We start from the raw sequence: 17,568 nt of genomic DNA, 5'->3' as shown, positions 1-17,568 counted from the left end.
ATTTATTTTGTACGAATATAATTGCAAAATAATACAGTATTTCACTTTTTGACATAAATTTAATTAATAATCACGTAAATTTTGTACAATATTTTTATTAATTAAAGTAAATAAATTTTAAGTTCACCCAAATAAATAATCGATTTCTGCCATTGACCACTTACATTCAATCTTGGTTAATTTGATTAATCGCGGCAGGTAAAGTAAAATTTTTCTTTCAGTACAATAAAGTGTTACTTTACTGCCGCAAATGAGGGCAAATGAGTACAATAATGAATGACTTTAGTGACGGTTGGCGATAAAATACTTTTAAGGCACTGCAGTTCGTACTGACCGTATAGACAATTTTGATGTAATGTCAAAAAAATATAAAAATGGAATGTCAGTCAAGTTCAAGTAAAAGTTTTTGTAATTGTCCTGTAATTACGTTTGTAGAAAAAATATTGTATGATATGCGTGTTAAAAAGTACATTTTTAAGGCACTCATGTGAATTGCAGAACTCGCTTCGCACATTCTGCAAACTTTCACATGCGTGCCTTAAACGTGTACTTTTAACACTTATATCATAAGTAACTATTAATCTATTATTATGCTTTTATTATATACACTGACACAAAGCCAAAAAACTGGAATTGTCTGTAAAAGTAGCACATAGTAAAGAACAAACGACTAGTATCACTAAAACATCCCGGCAAACGAATATGGAAAACGCATCTATGGAATGTAAAGAGACTATAAAGAAAACGGATGAAAACCTGATGACGAAACTAGCAGGGAAAAAGAACAACGAATCAAACAAGAAAAAGAAAAAACAAAAAAAAATAGCGTAAAAGTAGGAACCTGGAACGTTCAAACATTATTGAGACCAGCAAAAATGGAAGAGGTAGCAAGAGAAATGCAAAGATACAGAATAGACATACTAGCCCTACAAGAAGTACGATGGAAAGAAGGAAATATCAAAAAGAAAAACTACACAATATACTACTCGGGAGAAAACAAGCAGGGGAAAAATGGTACAGCATTCATGGTTAACGATAAGATAAGGGACAAAGTTATAGAATTTAAAGCTCATATATAAAAAAGTCATATATAAAATTAGAAAACAAACAAGCCAATATGACAATCATAAACATATATGCACTCACAGAAAATGCACCAGAAAATGATAAAATTGAACTGTATGAACAACTGGAAGAATCATATGAAAGATTACCCAGAAATGATATAGTACTAATGGTTGGTGACTTCAATGCAAATGTAGGCAAAAGAAACCAGTATAAGGAAGTAGCCGGGAAAGAAACTATTCATGACGAGATAAACGATAAAGGAAGAAAATTATGCCAACTAGCAGCAATAACAAACAGTTACATTATAAGCACAAACTTCATGCACAGAAGAGAGCATAAAGTAACATGGCTGATACCTGGCACAACAGATGGCAATCAGATAGATCACATACTACAGTGGAACCTCGATAAGTCGGATTAATCGGGACCGCGGCCGATCCGGGTTATTGAAAATCCGGGTTAGCCGGGGAATATGGTAAAAATTAGTAAAATACATATAAATAATAAACAAATACACATTATAATTGCAAAAACATGAAATACATAATATGCACAGTACATCTAAATTACGTACAGTTGTAAACAGTATTGTTTATTTCTTTGTAAAAAACTCAGTCAAAGTGAAAAAATGTATGTTTTGTCTGATGAAAATCGGTCCGGGTTATCCGGACTTCCGGGTTATTGAGGGCCGACAAAATGGAAAGCAATAATGCACGATGTCAGATCATATAGTGTGCCTCACGGAAAAAGATAAAGAAATATTGAGAATATTCGAAAGGAAAATCCTCACACGGATTATGGGCCCGATAAGAATGGACAACTGAGAACTGAGAAGAAGAATGAACCATGAACTAAGAGACATAATGAAGGGAGAAGATATCGTTAGATTTATTAAAGCACAGAGGCTGAGATGGCTGGGACACATAGAGAGAAGGAAAAACGACCTACTGATTAAGAAGATCACCAGATGGAAACCAGAAACTGAAAGACCAAGGGGAAGACCCAGAGAGAGATGGGAGGACCTGGTCATGAGAGATATCAAAATTCTGGAAGTGAGAAACTGGAGGGAACTATGCATATATCGAAATGAGTGGAAGAAAATTGTAACGAAAGTCAAGTCATACAACAAACTTTGACAACATACAAGTGGAATGCGGAGTGATTCACCGCAATAAGCGAATCAGAGAGCTCTAAGTAACAGCGGCAAAAACCACCCGGAATGAAAAGACCTGATGATGATGATGATTATGCTTTTAATTATTATACCTATTATTCAGTATTTTCATCTCTCGAAATTTAAAGATATTACTTAAAATAAAAATGACTTTGTAATATGATTAAGATACGGTTTGCTAAAATATCTTGATAGGTACTATACGTAGATTTTTCAGCCAGGAAATCCTTGTGCGTTCGTGGTCTTTGTTTTCTAGCACTTTTCCCTGTAAAATTAGTTGCAGTAATTCATATGACGAATTCATAGACAGAATTCACACTATCTTAAATATCTCATTTATTTACCGAAGTATGACACAATATTTGTGGAACTATAAATAGATTTTGTTTGGAACTATTTTTAATATTGATCTTTTTGAAAATTTTTGACCTTGCTACTTTTTGTTTAGTTTTCATACATTTTTCACGATTAAATCACATTAGCTATTTTTAAACCCTTTGGTCAATTTTATTTTAGTTCCGTTTAATTTGTGCAAGCACGGCAGGGCAGGATGTTTTCTTTGATATTTTCGTCAGTCAATTAGATTGGACCGTTGAAATGTTTATTTGGGAATACTGAGTTATTATAAGTACAGGGTGTTTGGTAAAGAATGGGCCATAGCTTAACCTTAGATTCCTGAGGTTAAAATAGGTCGATTTAAGCTAACTTACCTTAGTACAAAAGTTGATAATAACCGAAATACAGGGTGTCTACTTTTATTTTATTTATTTTTGAATATTTCCTGACAGGCATGGGACAACAACACGAAATTTGGTAAGTGGTGCTGGTACTGTACACCCTACTAAATTATGTTAAACAAACGTTTCTGGCTACTACCAGAGGCGTACGACGGGGGAACGTGAATGGTTGACCCTTCCCAAATTCTACGCCACTGGCGGAATTTCTATGTTAGTGCAATTTTTTGATTCTATAATACTTTCTATATAAATAACGTACTCTTCATTCGTAACGATAAAGCCATTAGTTCTCGAGATATTTGAAGTTAAAAACGAAGGAGCATAATACATTAATCAAAATAAGTGTGCCTTTTCATTTTTAACTTCAAATATCACGAAAACTAATGACTTTATCGTTACGAATGAACAGTATATTATTTGCATATAAAGTATTGGAGAATCTAAAAAATATGCTAAAATAGCATTACACCAGTGGCGTAGAATTTGGGAAGGGCCAACCATTCACTTTCCTCTGTCGTACGTCTTTGGTATTAACCACAAACGATTATTTAACATAATTTAGTAGGGTGTAGAGTACCTACACTTTTTGCCAAGTACCGTAAGGATATGTCAAATAGTTTTATAGTACCGGGCACACATAGTTCTTAAAGTTTTAAATAAAGAATAAATTATTTAAAGAAAAAGAATACTTTAAAATAATTTGACATATCCGTGTGATACTTGGCAGAAAGTGTAGGTACTGTACACCGTACTAAATTATGTTAAATACTCGTTTCTGGCTACTACCAGAGGCGTACGACAGGGGAAAGTGAATGGTTGACCCTTCCCAAATTCTACGCCACTGATGAAACTGCTATTTTAGCATAATTTTTAGATTCTCCAATACTTTCTACGTGCAAATAATATACTCTTCATTCGTAACAATAAAGTCATTAGTTTTCGAGATATTTGAAGTTAAAAATGAAAAGGCACACTTATTTTGTTTAATGTATTATGCTCCTTCGTCTTTAGCTTCAAATATCTCGAAAACTAATGGCTTTATCGTTACGAATGAAGAGTATGTTTTTTACATAGAAAGTATTGGAGAATCAAAAAATTGCACTAAAATGGCAATTCCGCCAGTGGCGTAGAATTTGGGAAGGATCAACCATTCACGTTCCCCCGTCGTACGCCTCTGGTAGTAGCCAGAAACGTTTGTTTAACATAATTTAGTAGATTACATAATACCAGCACTACTTACCAGATTTCGTGTTGTTGTCCCATGCCTGTCAGGAAATATTCAAAAATAAATAAAATAAAAGTTTGACTTTGACATCCTGTATTTCGGTTATTATCAACTTTTGTACTAAGGTAAGTTAGCTTAAATCGACCTATTTTAAACTAAGGAATCTAAGGTTAAGCTATGGCCCATTATTTACCAAACACCCTGTATAACTCGTTTAGAAAAGAAATTAGAACTATTTCTCCTAGAATTTTCTTTGCTTGATATAAACCTTTTAGCTCGATACACTTGACCTAGCAATGCTCCCACTCCCTTAGCCCGTCTGAAAAATATGTTTTCTTAAGGTCTCCAAATTAGGCTTTGGTTGCGGCGATAAGCTCCTCATTCAACTTACGTTTCTGTCCAATGAATGGGTTTTTCAAGTTTGGAAACAAAAAAAGTCGCATGGGGCCGAATCTGCAGATTACGGTGGATGGAGCAGCAGTTTTTAGCCCAATTCGACAAATTTGGCCATCGCGACGGCGGAGGTGCGAACCGGTGCGTTATTATGGTGGAAGAGTACTTTTTTTGTCGCCAAATGGAGTCGGCCCAATAATTCGGCATAGTAGAGCCCTGTGACCATTTTGCCCTTCTCCAGGTAGTCAATATCTTGTGAATCCCAGAAAACAGTGGCTATCACCTTTCCGGTCGCGTCTGCGTGTGCATCTTCTTTGTATCACGTTGGGATTATGCTTAAATAAACAGCGTCAAAGACTGCTCTGAAGTGATGCTATGATTGTGCTTGTTGTCTGGAGTGAGCACACGTGGCATCCATTGCGCTGACAGCTTCGTAATGCCCAAAATTTTATGCAGGTTATGACCCACGTGTTCTTTTGAGATGCTCGCTGTCTTAGCTATCTTGCGCATCTTCAGTTGGCGGTCAATACGAGATCGTTGATTTTTGTAACGTTATCTTCAGTGGTAGCCATTTTCGGGGCACCATTTTCATGCTCGTAAAAAACCGACATTCGATCAGTATCAATGTAGAGTTGTATTTTATTTAATGCCTTATTTAATGCCTGTATATTTTTACATTTCTGGATTTTCCTCGATATTTTCTTTCTTAAAATATAGGGTTTTGCAATATTATACGAAGTAGTTTTTTTGTTAATTTCGTAGCAATATTCACATCTTGTATTCCAAGTATTCCACATACCTAACGGCTTTTATTTGTGAGATATTGTGAATTCTTGCCAAACATTAGTTGCAACAACAATATATCACGTGAAATTTTATTAGATTGCCCGCGAAAATATTGCCCGCGAAGACACTCTTGTCAGAGAAAAAGACGACTTCTATCAATTATTAGAGCAACAATTCGAGTAAACAAACACTTATTTTGTGGTATGAACAAAAACGGAGTATAAACTCCGAGTATGTTCTCATGAGTATGAACATAAAGTGTAAGTTTATACTCCACTGCATATGAATAAAAATATTTTTTCTACAACCGTGTTAAAAATGCAATTTTTAGCACTCCATACGAGCGTTAAAAATGCTATTTTAAGGCACTAGTGCTTTAAAATTTTTTTAAGGCACTGCAGTTCGTATTCACCGTATATGCAATTTTGATATAATGTCAAAAAAATATAAAATTGGAATGTCAGTCCAGTTCAAGTAAAAGTTTTTGTAGATATTGTCCTGTAATTACGTTTGTAGAAAAAATATTGTATGATATGCGTGTTAAAAAGTACATTTTTAAGGCACTCATTCTGCAAACTTTCACATGCGTGCCTTAAACGTATACTTTTAACACTTATATCATAAATAACTATTGACGTGATTAGTTTCTACTCACCGTACATAAGAGTAGATACTACCACGTGGAGTATGTACTCCAAAATTTGGAGTATAAACTACATTCTCATTTTTATTCATACGAGCCATTATTGTCGCAGATGACTTAATTGGAAAAGTGGGGATACGACAAAATGATAGTGTAGTTTAACAATAAGGATATTTCAACTATCAACAATAATGGAGAAAGAATCATTAATGTGTGCAAACAATTTAACTTGTAACTAAAAGTGCAAAATACGTTCTTCCAACATAGAAGAATTCATCAGTATACATGAGAAAGACCTACCCTTAATCAAATATCAATAATCGATTTCTCTACAACACAACAAACAAAGAGAGAAGTGGTAAGGAATGTTATAATTAAAAGAGGAGCCAATTGTGGATCAGATCACAAATTAGTGGTATGCGAAATCATTTAGCCAATATTGGAGTGTATAAATATCGCAGAGAGAGTGTGTGTGTGTGAGAGAGTGTGTGTGTGTGTGTGTGTGTGTGTGTGAGAGAGAGTGTGTGTGTGTGTGTGTGTGTGAGTGTGTGTGTGTGTGTGTGTGTGTGTGTGAGAGAGAGAGAGAGAGAGAGAGAGAGAGAGAGAGAGAGAGAGAGAGAGAGAGAGAGAGAGAGAGAGAGAGAGTTCTTCGTTTGCACTGTTCAAAAATGTCTGTATTTTTAAATGAACGGGGTTAGTAGTAGGAATTATTAATAGGGGTTGAATTAAGTTTTAAGTTAGGATTTGATACAGTGAAAAATATGTATAATATTATTTTCTGTATTTGAAAAATTGATGTGTTTTGCCAGGTTTCGCTGTATATGTTTTGTAGGCATGTGAAATTATATCTCACTTTGTCCTCATTTTTTTTATGTTTATTATAGGTATATTATTATTCTATAAGAAATATTACAAAATTCTCAGTAAGAATAAATAAAATTATCACACTTTTCTTTTTTTTTTTCAGCCTGGACCCATACCGGGAATGCGACCAACAATAGGCGGTGCCGGTCACGTTGTGCCTGCGAAACAAGGTGGAACCAGTATGGGACTTATTATGCCTATATACACCGTTGGTATTGTCATATTTTTCACGTACACCGTTATGAAGGTGAGATACGTTTAATTATTCCACGATATCTTTGCATTTTATTTCATTTAGTATATATTTATGTGTTCATATAAAATACACAAATGCACTTTTGATTCAGATTAAAAAGGCGAAATATTATAGACCTGGATCCCGCGTACCAAAAAAAGTTGATTAATAGCAAGCTGAAAATTTGTTAATAGCTTAACGGTGTCTAGTCGGACAAACTTTGATGTATCGGAACACTGGAACAGGGGAAGTTTTAATTGTGGAACAGGTTAAAAATTTGGAACGTCAGACTGCGAAAACATCCCATGTATTTTGTCGGAGAGATCTTCCAATTGATTTGTTACCATTTCATTAAAATCTCATGCAAAAATCAGACTGGTGTTTATCACCAACTGGGCATTTTAATGAGTGGAACACGAAGAACATGTCAAATGACAGGAATCATGTTGGTTAGTAATAGCAGTCTGATTTTTGCATGAGAGTTTAATGAAAGGGTAACAAATCAATTGGATGTTCTGTCCGACAAAATACATGGGACGTTTTTGTCATCTACGTTCCAAATTTTTAAACTGTTCCACAATTAAAACTTCACGTGTTCCAATGTTCCTGTATATCAAAGTTTGTCCGACTAGACACCGTTAAGCGTTCAGCTTGCTATTAATCAACTTTTTTTTGGTACGTGGGATCCAGATCTATTAGTAAAAAAAATATTTCCTAGTGTATGCTATATTACCTGATATAAATATGTATTTACAATTTTTTGCTTTCTTTAAAACACAAATTTAAACAAAATAAAATCATCTAAAACACAAGCCTTTTGTTACTTGTGTAACATTTGTATATAGAGTAGTTATTTGTCAGTAATATAATAAAATTCATCAATACGGCCATTCAAAATCAAACTGAATTTGATTGCATGTGGTCTATTTAAGTATTTTCAAAAGTTCTGAAGCATATTGAAATCCTGCAAAATTACCTAAAATAAAAAAAATTCTACGTTAGAATCGAGAATTTCAATGATATGATGCCATTGGTGTTTGTTGTGAAGCTTTTGCATTAGGTAATGCAAATTTATTTAAATTACTTCTAATATACGTCTTCTTCTAATAGCCCTTCTGTCTTCTTCTCGGTTTTCCTCTCCTAATTAGATCTCAAGTCCAACAAAATTTGTGAAATGTATGTGTAGGAGTATTAGCAAGAACTAACAAATTGACTTAGAAGTAGTAAAGTAGTCTGCAATATTAATGTAGAAGGCGCACAAAAATGTTTCCTATTTTTCTTACCAAAAATGTATTGCTCGTAGTAGTAATAACAATGACAAAGTTGACAAGGGTTGACTTCGTATAAACCCATGAAAGTTTCTGAAATTAAGTCCATGAAGGTTCACATACTGACTATTGTAAATAAAAATATTGGAGCAGTGTTGTTCTGAAGCTATTTTCTTGTGGCATTTTTATAATAAACAATTTTTAATGGGAATAAGCCACAATTTTACCAAAAAAATGATTTTATTAACGTTTCGAAGCCCAAATCGGGTTTCGTTGTCAAAATACAAAATACTAGTATTTTGTATTTTGTATTTTATATCAGTGGTATTTTTTATTTTGACAACGAAACCCGATTTGGGCTTCGAAACGTTAATAAAATCATTTTTTGGTAAAATTGTGGCTTATTCCCATTAAAAATTGTTTATTGGAGCAGTGATAGTCAAAATACCACATATATGTCTACCTTTTGAATTTGGATGTGAAAACAAAGTCAGAAGACATAATATTAGTGTTAAATTCAAATTAGAATTCTAATGTCCTAATGATTAATGCAGAAATATTTCTCTTATGGTATTCGCTCCGTGCATAACTGACGCGATACCTAGCGCCTTCACTTGACATTTTTGGATCTCGCAATTTGAGATTAAGCATATGATAAATACATGCGATACTTTTCCAATTTATGTATAAAATGGATGTAGTATTAAGAACTGACTTTCTAAGAATTCATCACAATAATTGATCTTTTCAACCCTAAACGGAACAGAAAGGGAAAATCTATCCTTGTTTTTAAACTAGGAGGAGTAATTCAAATTTACCGCGCTGTAATGCTTGTTTGTAATTGGTCCAACCGCAGGCAAGTTTACTCCACTAAATTATGAAATTTTGACACTATTAACATTTATGAAATTTTTACACTATTGACATTTAAAATTTATAGGTTAATTAAGTTCTATCGACGATTTTTGTGTTATTTTTAATTTTTGGATGTTTAGTCTGCGTTTTTATAAAAAAATTGTTGTTTTTAGAACTCTTTCGCGAATTGCTGTTAGTTTTATAAGTTGCCCGATACTGATTACTGGATTACCGTCGAATGCCAACATGGTCAACCAAAAAAGAAGATTAATCTGATTATTTTTATAGTGACATTTTTTGCTATGAATCTGTCTTTTGAGTTTACTCCTCCTAGTTTAAATCGTTTCTCTAATTTATTTGTCATTATTGGAGATCTATAGAAATTACACTTAGGTACTATTTTGGCTATCATTAGCATAATTAAATACTAAATTTTGTATACAAGCAATGACAATGACATTACAAAGATACCTCCAATATTGTCATATTTCGCAGCCACTCAAGCTGGCATCGTTTCAGGATACCCCTACCATGGTCACGCACAGAGCGAATACGTTAATTATTATAATTATTGTGTTTTTGATGTATGTATATATAGGAGAGGCTTGTACGTTGAACCGGATTTTTTCAAAGCTCAATTATGTTTAAGTTTTTGGACTAACTTGCAGTTTACACACCATAAGTATACTATATTAAAAGGTCATTTTAATAAAACAAAACCAAACACATTTTTTAGAATTTTATTTATTAGAGCTAGTTTGGTCCAAGGTACAAACCGGTACTGTACTTTGAACCACGTAGCCTTGTACGTTGAACCACCCGTAAACCTTAAAAAATATATACAAACAAATTGTGTTATTCAACACTGAACCTCTCAAAATCTAACACATGTACTCCTTTTTGCCTTTCAGACAACCCAGCCTGACTTGGTGGTTTAAGTTTGAGCACAACATCTTCAATGTCAATGTCAAATTGTTGACTTGGGCCAGAATATTTGTTGTTGTTCAGAATTCTCTTCAGGTACTGGACCGTTAAATAGTGACTTACAGCAGTTACTTGTGCAACATAAAAATGTATTTCCTTTTTTCCCATTAGCTTTGTACGGCATAACGTACAAGACGTGGTAGCGGACCAAGGTACAAGATTCGGTCAAAAAGTAAACAAATATAAATTTAACCTAATAAAACGGTTTTGTTATATTTCTCACTATGTTGTTTAACTACCTATTAGTATAGGCATACACACCTTGCGATTTAATTTACGATATCTGTTAACACAAAAATTAGAAAAGAAAATTGTCTATAAATAGTTATTTTTCACGAAATAAAACGCTATATTTTAACGATAGCCGCAAACGATTTCTAATCACGTTCAACAATTAACTACAGAATGACGACGATTCTAGAAGAACTTAAGATAAAAAAAAAACAGACAGTTCGCGCGCAAAACAAAAGAAAAATGGGATGGCCCATGGTACAAGCTGGAGCCTCTCTTACTGGAGGTTTTAATAATAAAAATTTATGATCGCCATTTTTTAATGACTGAATTGAAGATATATCATCTTCCTGTTCTTCCTCTGCTTTTCTTTTTCAGGGTTCCTTACACTTTTTCGTCACTTAGTTCTATCCATCCCGTCTTCTTCATCTAAACCCGTCTCTCTAAGTCCTCTGCCACACAGTCCTTCCGTCTTCCCGGTTTTCCTGTACAACTTCCAGCTGCTCTATCCTTCGTCCCACATTGTCCTCATTTCTACGTCTAACGTGACCAAACCATTTTTTTGAGACTGTAGTCACCTCGGCTCTTTGCCTAATCAAGTTGTTCCTGATCCTGTCCCTTCTAGTCTTACCCAACATCCACCCTAACATTTTCATTTCAACTACCTCCGTCTTCTTTTCCTGAATCTTCTTTACAGGAAAAGTATACTCTATACTTTTTTTATACACTCTTGTATATCTTTCGTTTCCACTCTTTCCCTATTTTTTGATCACAGAACCTCGCAAAATCGACACAAGTCCGGTTTTATTTTTTTTTCTGGTATATCAAGGGGTGCTTATTATGAGACTAACTTTTTCTCAAAAAATTTCGCCCCGGAACCCCCCTTTTCATCCCATTAAAGGGGGTAATTTGTGGTTTTTGCGAAACGTAGCCCTTCCTGTACGTTTTGCAAAAAAATTACTTAATAGTAAAATGAAGAGGACTATATTTCATACTGTGTATTTCCCGACAGCATATGTCTATCACCCACAGTTTAGCGGGAGTGGCGCCCCAAAGTTGACAAATTTTTGAAAAAGATGTTTTTAAAAAAATATTTTTCCCTAACTGTAATGAAAATTAAGAAGAAGCCCTGCGGCAATTAATCACAAATAACTGGCTGATTTTTTGGTATACGTTTCATTTAAGGACAATTGTCCATTTTTTAATTACAGAGTGTTACATTTTAAAAAATCCCTTTTTATACCATCTGAACCGCCTATGCTAGAATGAAAAAACTTTCAGCGATTATCCATGTACTAGTGTTATTTACAAATTTGTATAATGCACCCTCATATTTTTCCTGAAACCACCAAAAAAAAAAGGAGAATTAATAAAGAAAATAATCAAAAATTGATTTTGGGCCACCACTGTGGCCTTAGGGTGCAAAGAAAACAAAAAATACATAGGTCATAATGTGTAGCAGACAGTGTGTTCTTTTATTTTCCATAAGTATGTTATCCATAAAATGAATAGATCACGAAAAAAAAAAAAACCGAAACTTCGGCCCCACTGTGCCGTAACGATTGCTTATACGAAAAAAAAATGCATAGGACCTTATTTGTAGAGAAAATAGTGGTCTTTAATTCTGTATAAGTTTTGTTTTAAAAAAATGCATCGGTAATGAGGAAATCGTCAGAACATGCTCTCAAGGGATAGGGGTAGTTTCTGCAGTTTATTTTCAAGGATAGGGGTAGTTTCCACAGGGATGTTGCAATAATCATATATATTTATGAAAACCCCTATTGATGGAGCATATGTCCATATGGGTCAAAAAGCAAAAAAAAAAAATTTTTTTCAACCCCTCCCCCTTTATTTAGTTTTTTTGGCTACTGGGGTTGCATTAAGAAATCGCTTTTGGTGTCCATGCATGGGTAATAAGAACGTGCACAAAATGGTATATGAAGCATTTTAATAAAGGGCATGCTGTGAGAAGGATTCTAAGAAAATCACTTTCTTTATTAATTCTCCTTTTTTTTGGGTAGTTCCGGAAAAAAATGGGGGTGCATTATAGAAACTTGTAAATAACACCAGTATATGGTTAATCGCTGAAAGTTTTTTTACTCTAGCATAGGCGGTTCAGATGGGTTCAAAAAGGGGTTTTTTAAAATGTAACACTCTGTAATTAAATGAAACCTATACCAAAAAATCAGCCACTTATGTGTGATTATTCTCCTCAGGGTTTCTTCTTAATTTTCGTTACAGTTAGGGGGAAAATAATTTTTTTTAAAAGCAACTTTGGGGCGCCTCCCCCGCTTAACGGTAGGTGATAGACATATGCTGCCGGAAAATAAATAGTAGGAAATATAGTTCTCTTCATTTTACTATTAAGTACATTTTTTTCAAAAATCTATTTCATAGATTTTTTTCAATCTTCACTTACAGGAAGAGCTACGTTTCGCAAAAACCACAAATTACCCCCTTTAAAGGGATGAACAGCGGGGTTCCGGGGCGAAATTTTTTAAGAAAAAGTTAGTCTTATAATAAGCACCCCTTGATATACCAGAAAAAAAAAATAAAACCGTACTTGTGTCCATTTTGCGAGGTTCAATCTCTGTTTCCTACACTATAATTGCTGTGTTTAATATTCTTGAATCTTTTAAAAATAAAGGTGTGAACGAAGTATTTGAACAGTTCAAAAATCGCAACAATTGTATCAGTGGCGACGCGTGACTTTTTCTGATGTGTTACCAAAACCAGATGCAAAAAATCTTATTTAAAAAAATGAAGATAATATGGCTAAATGTATATAGACACTCACCGACACAAAATTCCGCCACCCAAAATTTTTGATTAAGTTTGACAATCTATAACTTTATTATTTTTACTTCGATTTTAAAGATTCTTGCACGAGTTTGTAGGTACATGTGTTGATGTCAATTGCTATTATTCCGGTAACAAAAATTTTTGCCTAGATGGCATTATACGGGGGTGAATGTAAGCGTTGTTTTTTCTCCTAACTTTAAAAAATTCTGTGGAAAAATTGGAGGGCTGATTTTGTTTCATACTCCTTTTGTATTATCCTGGAGGTATCACTAAGGTCTTGTTTTTTAAATTATCTGAATATCTCTTTTCTTGTAAGAGCTGTAATTAAAAACACTGTTTTGAAGGTTTATTTAATTAAAAATATCAAACGCACTGAAATTAACAAAACAAAACAAATTTAACAACAAAACAAAACAATTCAATAGCGGTTATGTCCACCTCTTGCAGCAACGACTGCTCGCAATCTGTTTAGCATCTAATAAAGATGTGTTTTCCTTGCCTGGGGAATAGCCCGATATTCCTCTACCAGTGCCATAACTGTACCAAATTTTCTGGAGGCCTAGGATGACGGCAAATAGCTTTTTTTATTCATCCCATAAATGCTCAATATGATTGAGATCTGGGCTGCATGCGGGCCATTCTAATCTTATCAATCCAACCTCAATTGTATGAGTCAATCAGTGTTTTTATTTACAAAAAATGGTACAGCTCTTACAAGAAAAAAGATATTCGGATAATTAAAAAAACAAAATGTTGGTGATGCCTCCGGGAAAATATGACAGGACTATGAAACAAAATCAGCTATTCCATTTTTCCACAGAATTTTTTAAAATTAGGAGAAAATACAACGCTTCCTTTCACCCATGTACAATGACATGCAAGCAAAATTTTTTGTTACCGGAATAATACCAAACGATATGAATACACGTACCTACAAACTGGTGTAAGAATCTTGAAAATCGGAGCACAAATAATAAAGTTATAAATTGTCAAACTTAGTCAAAAATTTTGGGTTGCGGAATTTTGTGCCGGTGAGTGTAGCTTCAATAATATCATTTTGTATATCACTTGAAACTCTCGAAAAACAGATGTTTCTAGATGTTGACAAAATTTTTGATCTTTTTTGGCAATTAATGTTAACAATTCCCTGTAATTGCCTGGATTGTCAGAGTCGTCGCACTCAAAATGACCACGAAACGCTAGTTCTTGTTTGGCCCAAAAACATATAGTATCTATTATAAGTGTGCTAAGGATATACCTATCTACTTTTTTAACAAACTCATTATGTTTAGCAATATTTGCTTTAAAAGCTTGGTTAAGAGAACTTTTGATTTTTGTTTTGCCAAACTGAATCAAATTGGGTATACATCTTACATGTAGGTAACGGAGAAATTTCATGTCTCCTTTTTAAAAATCTAACACTATTTAAATCGTGAACCTGGTTCACCCATTTTTCTGTAGAAACCAGAAGACATGGCCAACAATACAGTATATTTTTCTTGCAACCATAATATAACCAGGGATTTTCACTGTACCAACTAAATTTAAAATATCGAACTACTTTTGTTGATTCCTTTTTTAAATTGTTTAAAATAGGTCTTTCATTTTTAATCTCATTTTTTTCTTCAAAATTATACAAGGAGAATTACTTTTCAAGTAGTTGATCGATTAAGAAGCGACACTCATCCATGGTTAACTGCACGCACACTTTTTATAGGTACTGTCACCAATTTTAAATATGGTAACAGCGCTACTGATACACAGCGCGCTTATACCGTCGCGTCTTCAAAATTTTCAGTCACTAGCCGGTCCCGAGCGCCAGCGTGGGTATATAACCATTGTAACGAGAAATGAGTCTGGTAACAGAGTATAATAAAGTGCAACTGAGTCACATAAAATCGCCAATATTTTCGTGTCTACGAGTAGTTGGCTATTTACTGAGTTAGGTACTATTACCACATAATATAATAATATATTTCTATTGGTAAAAATATTGGTAAATAGAATTATTCATCGTCATAAAATATTTATTTGCAAGATTTTTAACTGTTACCTATGGTAACAGGACGCTTCGCCAGTGAATTGTATACTGTCCAACTTTTATAAGAGATTTCAATTAATATAACATAGCACTGACTTATCTATACAGTAAATATATATTCTTAAATAATGTTAAGTATTCAATCATCCCTATTAGATCTGTTAAAACAATTCACCTGAGATAAACGCCTTGCCACCAAAATCCTTTTGTTAGTAAATATACTTGTGACTGATTGGGAAAAGAATATCATCGGTGCACTTTACCAATTATGAAGTAAAATTGTTTGTGCAGGCTTTTAAATGAAGCTAATGTATCTCATATTATATCATCTGCCTTTACAAAGTAATTGTTTTATGTCTGTGATATTTACCCTTGGTAAACGTTTTTATATAAAGTAATATTAAAAATATATTTTGTAGATTGTGTTCAAGAAACAACCAGAAGTTCTATATCCACCGTTAAACCCCGATCCTCACTTTAGGCGAGAAGTTTTTGAAGCTGACCGGGGTCATTTGAGTTCGAGATCCAAAGAAAGCTCTTCCAGCAAATTAGGTAAGTGTAGACCTTTACACATCATAGTCCAGTGCATAAAATCATTACCAATTTTTTATACTGTAAGCAAATTTCAATTCCTAATAGAATATAGCATTTTGAGCATCCAAATGATTAGATTGTATAATATTATAGAAGTAGTAAAGTTCTCATCCCTTGTATTCAAGCCCTTCTTCTTCACTGGGCACACTGGGGCGATTGGGGCCCCCTAGTCTCTACTCGATTACTAAGTGATAACCAGCGGCGGCTCGTGAGTTTTACAATAGGGGAGGCTCTAACTATAAAAAATCTAGACAAATTTGCACTAGCAAAAAAATGCACCAAAAAAAGTAATTTAAGGCTCCATTTGTTTTTGACCATTTTTATTTACATTTCATCTTACGGGGACCCTCCCTCTTACCGCATGCTTGCATTGATAACTGAGATGTAGAATAGCTTTTGTAACTAATAATAATATTATTGTTACTAAAGGAACTTTATAAAAACAGGATTAAATCTAAAATTAACGAAATTTTTCGAATTTTGAGTCATAATTACTCCACAACGATAGAAGTTCCTTGTAATTGCTGCGATTAATGGAATAATCACCACTTTCATCGTGTCTGCGAAAAGCTAATTCTTGCGAAGCCAAATATAGTGTTATATCGATAAGCCTTTTTAAATTCATCCTATTCTCCAAAACCTGATTATTGTAAGTAATTATGGCCTCTTTTTGAGCTGTATCTAAAGCAGTTACTATATTTTGTTTAGCAAAAAGTTTTAATTTACACAAAAAACTTTTTCCCTCTTAATAGACCCGGTTAACCAGTCCCATTTATTATACCAGTTAATCTTAAATGCACGATTTTGACGATTACCTGAGGATTTAATAATAGTTAAATTTGGCTGTGGTCTTTCTAAGGTTTTAATAATATAAGCTTTATTATAATATACTTATATTAAAGTATTAAAATTATTCATTTATATACATTTTATATAAACAAACAACGGTACGTAAATTGTAAAAATAACCTTACCAAGCCAAAAACAACACAAATAAAAATATATCAAATACAAAAATTCACCAAACACTAATTAAAAGAAATAAAATGATAAAATCACACCAAGAAATACCCTGGCTATTAACTTCCTTATAGAATATAAGTAAAACCACAAGCGAGCTTAATTCTGGTTTTGCCTCTCTTGGCATATATTTCTGGGTAGTTTGACGTGAAGCGATATAATATTACGTTTCTCTATCGAGTATTATTGTACGCATAGGAAACTATATCGCTGGTTTCGAGACGTTTGTCGTAACTTAGAACACAACGGAGTCGAGTCTGGCTTCTACCTCCCTTGGTAGGGATATGAGGAGCTGCTCACAGCATACAGGTGGGCATATTGGGGTTAGTTACAAAAGTGTGCAATAATTTACACTTTCTATTAGTACGAGCGCTTGTTGTTTCTCGTGATTCAAAATAAACAAAACAGTGACATTTCATCAATAATTCTGGAAATATTATGTCCCAGATATGACATAATACATACATACATGTATTATGTCATATCTGGGATATGTCCCAGATATGACATAAAATGTGTAAAAAAATTATGGGGAGGCTAAGCCTCCGTTGCCTCCTCTGACGAACCGCCACTGGTAATAACCGAATCGGTTATCTAAGCACGGAAAAAAATGTACGTGAAATATAAACATATATATTTTAGATACTA

The 17,568-nt window shown here is 33.7% G+C and overlaps 1 protein-coding gene across 5 annotated transcripts in view; it reads left to right on the top strand.

The window, feature by feature from the left end:
* Positions 1–17,568, top strand: part of LOC126887050 (glutamic acid-rich protein) — a 141,821-nt gene that overhangs the window by 49,339 nt on the left and 74,914 nt on the right. For all 5 annotated transcript variants that reach the window (XM_050654372.1, XM_050654370.1, XM_050654368.1 and 2 more), the window contains 2 exons: positions 6,994–7,137; positions 15,726–15,858. In XM_050654372.1, coding sequence (XP_050510329.1) covers positions 6,994–7,137; positions 15,726–15,858 — 277 coding nt within the window. The remainder of the gene's footprint in view (positions 1–6,993; positions 7,138–15,725; positions 15,859–17,568) is intronic.

Source organism: Diabrotica virgifera, chromosome 6 (assembly GCF_917563875.1).
Source record: "Diabrotica virgifera virgifera chromosome 6, PGI_DIABVI_V3a".
Classification (NCBI taxonomy): domain Eukaryota; kingdom Metazoa; phylum Arthropoda; class Insecta; order Coleoptera; family Chrysomelidae; genus Diabrotica; species Diabrotica virgifera.
This window is presented reverse-complemented; position numbering and strand designations above follow the sequence as displayed.